The sequence below is a fragment of the Pituophis catenifer genome, unplaced genomic scaffold (genome assembly GCF_029215685.1).
Source record: "Pituophis catenifer annectens isolate HBS135680 unplaced genomic scaffold, rPitCat1.0.hap2 SCAF_15, whole genome shotgun sequence".
NCBI classification, from domain to species: Eukaryota; Metazoa; Chordata; class Lepidosauria; order Squamata; family Colubridae; genus Pituophis; species Pituophis catenifer.
The window spans coordinates 8,485,440-8,492,263 of NW_027256895.1; the positions used below are offsets into that span (position 1 = coordinate 8,485,440).

The 6,824-nt window shown below is 36.1% G+C and overlaps 1 protein-coding gene across 1 annotated transcript; it reads left to right on the top strand.

Moving 5' to 3' along the window:
• The first annotated feature begins 678 nt into the window (after positions 1-678).
• Positions 679-5,121, top strand: LOC139324296 (vomeronasal type-2 receptor 26-like). Its single transcript, XM_070954017.1, has 3 exons — positions 679-840; positions 4,010-4,085; positions 4,223-5,121. Exons 1-3 carry the CDS (start codon positions 679-681, stop codon positions 5,119-5,121), a joined length of 1,137 nt encoding a protein of 378 aa, XP_070810118.1.
• Positions 5,122-6,824: the final 1,703 nt, after the last annotated feature.

Consider the following 6,824-nt stretch of genomic DNA (forward strand, 5'->3'; position numbering starts at 1 on the left):
TTAGAGATGGCAGTATAAGTGGAACAGTATGTCTGCTATTGCTATTGCTAATCTAATTATCTCTATCTCTTTCTAGTTATGAGAGAATAAACAATTTTCTTTACTTTATGGCAAAGTGTTTGTCATACAATATATGAGACTTTAGTACAAGAAATCTTTTAAAGAACATTTAGTGAGTTTAAGGTATTTTTTTAAAAAAAATAATCTGTATTTTCACTCTTAACAAAACATGCATGAAATAAATGACTGATCCTGCTAAATCTGTTCATATTCTATTTTGTGAAAAAGTTAAAAATAAATGTGTACCACGAAAAAAAATAAATGTTTATGTTTCTAGTGGTAGATATTTGCTGCAAACCATGGAAATACTGTATAAAAAAACAAAAATGATCTTTGTACGAATTATTGTGCATTTTAGAAAGCCTATTATCTTCCTACTTCCATCATAGAAAAGTTTGATATTCACATAGATATAATGCCACTTTATGAGACCTGTCCATTTCCTTTCTTAACTGGGGTATTTAAATTCTTTGCAGTATAATCACCAAATTTCATCAACACATCCTTGCCTTGGCCTTTGCTGTGAAGGAGATCAATGAGGACACCCAGATCTTATCTAACATCACTCTTGGGTTCCACTCTTGTTGTAACATCTATGACTGTTACAACAACCCAAGGATGACGTATCGCACCACTCTGGACCTGCTTTTCAAATCCCAGGAATTTGTCCCTAACTACAAATGTGATAGCCAGAAGAATCTCATGGCTATTATTGGAGGATTGGGTTTCAATACATCATTTTATATCGCTGATATTATACATTTCTTCAAGATTCCACAAGTAAGTTCTGAAGGGGTTCAAAAGAAAATTCTTAATCTTATTGTTGTTATGAAATAATTAATATGCATAAAAAATTATGCTTAAGTTTGTGTTAATATGTTCTGCATGGCTTAAGGTCTGATACTTAGCTGCTGTTTCTGAAACTACAATGCCTATTACATGAAGTGAGTGTCCGAGGAGATTCCAAAGCTGAAGGAAGATTTGAATCTGTACTCCACATTTTTTGGAATTACTTCAGATACACACAATAGAAGAATTCTTTATTGAAACAATTGATCTATTATATGTTTTGCAATAATTCCAAGACATTCCTTTCTATGTTAATAATTCAAAGAATTCTGGGGGGAAATATTCCTTGGATATATTTTATATGAATACTAGACAGGATAATCAGATTTGATCTAACAACTCAAGAGAATACTACTTCACTTTCTTGCAGCTGACATACGGCTCATTAGCCCAAGATGCATTTCAGACCAGCAAGCTCTCTTCACTTTATTTCATGGCCCCCAAAGAGGACCATCAGTCCATTGGGATTATCCAACTGCTTCGTCATTTCAGGTGGACGTGGATTGGGATTTTTGCTGTTGATAACAACAATGGAGAAAATTTCTTACAGAAAATGCAGCCCTTACTTTCAGAGAATGGAATCTGCTCATCGTTCATAGAAAGGCTTTCCCAACTAGTCCATGTGGAAGACTTCCCAAAAGTATATGAAACAATCTCAATTATTTCCATGAATTGGATAAATAGCAAAGCCAATGCATTTCTTGTCTATGGAGAATCATTGACCATTATGTGGCTGAGAGTTGTCTCATTTCTGGTAGATCCTGAAAGCAAGGAAACTGTATTGTTAAGAAAGGTGTGGATCATGACTGCACAGATTGATTTTATTTTATCAGGCATTCAAATCTCATGGGATGTCCAGATGTTCCATGGGGCTATTTCCTTCACTGTTCATTCAACAGCAGTTGTAGGTTTTAAGGAATTTCTTCAGACTGTAAATCCTCTTTCAGACAGCAGAGATGGGTTTCTGCAAGATGTTTGGGAACAATCATTTGATTGTTCATTTCCAAAAGCAGAATTACATGAAATAAACAGTAGGAAATGCATTGCGGAGATGAAGCTAGAAGATCTTCCTGCGCCTGTGTTTGAAATGGAAATGACTGGCCAAAGCTACAATGTCTACAATGCTGTTTATTCTGTGGCTCATGCTTTGCAGGCTCTATACATGTTGGGGTTCAATAGGAGGAAAACTATGATGGGTAAAAAAAATGATCTTCCACAACTGCAGGCTTGGCAGGTATTCCCTTTGCATTTGACAGCTCTTTTATTTTAATGAGCAGTTTGATGAAGAATTACTATTTGGACTCATTGTGGGAAGTCTTAATATTTTCTGAATGTGCAAAAAAGTTAAATGTGGTCACTGAGAAGCTACTACCTAAAAATGTTTTTAGATGTCAGTAGGAGTTATGTAGGAAATCACCGTTGGTTCCCTAATAAGAGATGATTAAAACAAATCATTTAGATTACTAGCCATAATCAATTCTCCAAGATACTTTGTGTGGCTCATGAACTTTTCAGGTTCCATGGGCTGAGCTTTCTGTCTCTATCAGAGTTTTAGAGGAATGAGATAAAAGGTGGCCCTTTTTTAAATGTGGCATCGCTAAATGTGGCAACCCTATGTTTCCAATAATTTCCACCTCTCATCTATCTATGGAAGAATGCTTGAGTCTCAGTTTCTAAAATCTGGCTAAAGGTAATTAGTCAGACCTCAGACTGCCTTATAGCTTTGTACCAATCAGGAATGATTAAATATGATCTCGTTTTAGAATAGAATAGAATAGAATAGAATAGAATAGAATAGAATAGAATAGAATAGAATAGAATAGAATAGAATAGAATAGAATAGAATTTTTTTATTGGCCAAGTGTGATTGGATACACAAGGAATTTGTCTTGGTGCATATGTTCTCAATGTACATAAAAGAAAATATATGTTCATCAAGAATCATAACGTACAACACTTAATGATAGTCATAGGGTACAAATAAGCAATCAGGAAACAATATCAATATAAATTGTAAGGATACAAGCAACAAAATTACAGTTATACAGTCATAAATGGAAGGAGATGGGTGGTGGGAACAATGAGAAGATTAATAGTAGTACAAACTTAGTAAATAGTTTGACAGTGTATTTGTTTAGCAGAGTGATGGCATTTGGGAAAAACTTTTCTCGTGTCTAGTTATTCTGTGTGCAGTGCTCTATAGCGTCGTTTTTGTTAACTCTAGTGGGCTTAAATTATAATGAGAGGCATTTGTATATTTTCATTCTGTTTTATTTGATTGGCGTTTTCTATTTTTCCTTAAAATAATACCAAATTTAAAACAAGGTGGAAATGTACTCCCTCTCTCTCTCATTCTCTTTCAAGTAGCTCCATCCATTTCTTCAAGGCATTTCTTTTAACAATTCAGCTGGCGAGACAATGTTCCTGAATGAGAAAGGGGAAGCAACAGGTAGATTCGACATCATCAACTTGATCACTTTTCCAAACAGATCCTTTACCAGAGTTAGAATTGGAAAGATGGATCTCAAGGCTCCAAGAGGGAAAGAATTATTCATGGATGAAGATTTAATTGTCTGGCACCCAGCTTTTAACCAGGTACGAATGGAGTCATTGATGCAACCATGCCTGAATCTATTATGATCCCATATTGAGCATAGTCAGTTTAGAAATCTAATTTCTGTTTCTTAAAATGAGACATGACATATTCTTTTCCAATCATGTAAATCATCAAGCATTGATCAAAATGATATTAAAACAAAAAAGCCATGTTGCCATATATAGACTGCATTTCCATTTGAAATCACAAGAGTGCTCATTTTCCCATAAATTTTTCACCATGTTTAATTATTTACTCACCCTGCACTTTAAACATGGATCTTTTGTACATCATTGTAATTTCTATATTGCTTTAATGTACACTATAAATCAAAGTTCATACATTGAGAATCAATTAGGGAATCCGAAAATAGTTTCACAACATAAAAGAGAAAAAACAAACATTGTTTTAAAAATCAAACTTTTCAAAATATTTTTTTATGCTTATCACCAGAACCTTCCATTTTCTCAATGCAATGATCCTTGTTTCCCTGGATATTGGAAGAAAGGAATTGAGGGAAATCAATTCTGCTGCTTTGACTGTGTTCCATGCCCAGAACGAAAGATTTCAAATCAAAATGGTAGGATAGAAATTCTACCCAAATTCAGTAGAATTAAGGGAATGTTAATATACTACTTTAGGATGCATAAAACCAGTAAAGTGATTTTTCAATAATTTGGAAGGTCTGGATGACAAATTCCTTGATTTTCCTTCCAGATATGGATGACTGTTTTGAATGTTCAGAAGATCATTGTCCAAATGAAGAAAAGAATGGATGTATCCCGAAACTGGTGGTGTTTCTAACTTTTGAAGAAACTTTAGGAATTGGTTTATCCTCAGCAGCTCTTTGTTTCTTCTTATTGACATCTTGGGTGCTTGGAATTTTTATTAAGCACAAGGATACTCCCATTGTCAAAGCCAACAACCGGTCCCTCACTTACACCCTGCTTGTCTCTCTTCTCCTCTGTTTTCTCTCCTCTTTGCTCTTCCTCAGCCAACCTGGCAAAGTGTCTTGCCTTCTCAGACAATCATTGTTTGGGGTCACTTTCTCTGTGGCCATTTCTAGTGTACTGGCCAAAACTATCATCGTGATTGTGGCTTTCATGGCCACTAAACCGGGATCTCAGATGAGGAAGTGGGTGGGAAAAAGATTGGCTCTTTCTACTGTCTTTTCCTGCTCCTTCTTTCAGGTATGTACTTGTATCATTTGGTTGTTTTTATATCCCCCATTCCCTGACTTCGACATGCACTCAGCGCTCCAAAAAATGATTTTACAGTGCAATGAGGGATCAACTTTTTTCTTCTACTGTGTCTTGGGCTACATGGGTATCTTGGCCATCGCCAGCTTTATTGTGGCTTTTCTTGCCCGTAAATTACCTGACAGCTTCAATGAAGCCAAGTTCATCACCTTCAGCATGTTGGCCTTCTGTAGTGTGTGGATCTCCTTCTTTCCAGCCTATCTGAGCACAAAAGGCAAAGCCATGGTAGCTGTGGAGGTCTTCTCCATCTTGGTGTCCAGTGCTGCATTACTGGGATGTATATTCCTCCCAAAATGCTACATCATTGTTTTGCGGCCTGACCTCAATTGCAGGGAGAAACTCACAAAGAGAAATTAATATCCCAAGTGTTCATGTATTCATCCAAACTAGACTGTGTTGTTTCTCTGTGTCATATAATGTATGTGGGTATGAGGGCATATGCATAATTTGGTATTTATTTATTGTGTCATGCTTATGTAGTGTATATTGGAGGTTGTGACCCTTTGAGAGCTATGTGCAAAAAAAATAATAATAATGTCTAAGTCTAAGTTGCTACATTTTCACCATTGTCCAAGATTCATTCATAAAGCACTACTTAAATATAATAGAAGCTAATTACCATTTTATGAATGTATATTTAATATAGTATTATAGGATACCAATTTTGGATTTGTTTTTCTTCTTCAAAAATGAAAACCTATTGAGTTTGTGAAACCCATAGATTTAACTGCATTTTACAATAGACTTTCATGGTGGGTCATAAGCATTTGCTCTCTATCCATAAATCTATTTTCATTGCAATCTGTAGTGCAGCAAACACCTGTTGTAAAAAATTCACAGCTCCTGTGAAAGAATGCTGGGATGTCTTCCATACAAAGTTTGAAAGGGGGGTCATAGCAATAGAGGTTGGAGAGAGTTACTATAGAAAAATTCTGCCAATGGCAGAATTTTGGCAATAAGAGTCAGTTGTCTTGGCTATAAGTGCAGTAACATCTAAAGTATATATTTGGGGTCCTTGGAGGTCATCCATTGATTGCCCCTAAACATTGATTGAAGTTTTCTGTGCTTTGATCCTGGTAGTAGTAGTAGTAGTAGTAGTAGTAGTAGTAGTAGTAGTAGTAATAATAATAATAACTTTATTGTCATTGTATGTGTATACACAGTATACCCATACAACAAAATTCATTTAACACCCAAAGACCAGGTCCAACACACATAACAATCCCCAAACACACTCTCACCCACTGCAATTCCCCACCCCTAAACTACCCAAACATCCACACAACAGACCAAGTAATACTGTCCAACAGCTCACTGATGGTGGTCCTTTAGTTCATGGTTGAATGCAATTATAGCTCTGGGATAAAAACTATTCAGAAAATGTGTGATCCAAGTTTTAATTGTTCTGTATCTTCTGCCAGAAGGCAACAGTCCAAAAAGATTGTAAGCAGGAAGAGGAAAAGTCTCTGAGTATTTTATGCAATTTTCTCAAACAGCGAGATTCAAAGGTGTCGTTCAGGGCTGGTAGCTGGAGTCCAATGATATTCTGGCAGTTTTAATGATTCTCTGTAGAGCATTTTTGTCCCCTACAAAGCTGCTCCCATACCATGCAAGTATGCCATCTGTCAGGACACTCTCAATGGTGCTGCGATAGTAGGACAGAAGTAGATGCTGAGATAGATTTATCTTCCTGAGCATTCTCAGGAAATACAGCCTCTTCTGTGCCTTCTTCACAAGCATGTTAGCATTCATAGTCCATGAGAGGTCCTTCGAGATATAAATGCCCAGAAATTTAAAACTATCCACCCTCTCCACCTCCTCACCATTTATGTACAATGGTAAATGTACATCTCTCTTCCTCCTGAAGTCAATTATAAGTTCTTTAGTTTTTTTGGTGTTAAGTGTGAGATTATTTTAATTACACCACAATGTCAGCCCTTGTACTTCCTTCCTGTAAGCAGACTCATTGTTCTTCTTAATGAGCTCCACCACTGTTGTGTCATCTGCAAATTTAATAATCGTGTTGGTGTTATACAATGGGGTGCAGTCATGTGTATTAG

What these genes read in the sequence shown, in the direction of transcription:
- LOC139324296 (XM_070954017.1), top strand. Translation starts at nt 679, where the DNA reads ATGACGTATCGCACCACTCTGGACCTGCTTTTCAAATCCCAGGAATTT. An exon ending in ATTTCTTCAAGATTCCACAA is followed by an intron (nt 841 to 4,009) that starts GTAAGTTCTGAA and finishes GGATATTGGAAG; the next exon opens with AAAGGAATTGAGGGAAATCA. An exon ending in AAAGATTTCAAATCAAAATG is followed by an intron (nt 4,086 to 4,222) that starts GTAGGATAGAAA and finishes TTTTCCTTCCAG; the next exon opens with ATATGGATGACTGTTTTGAA.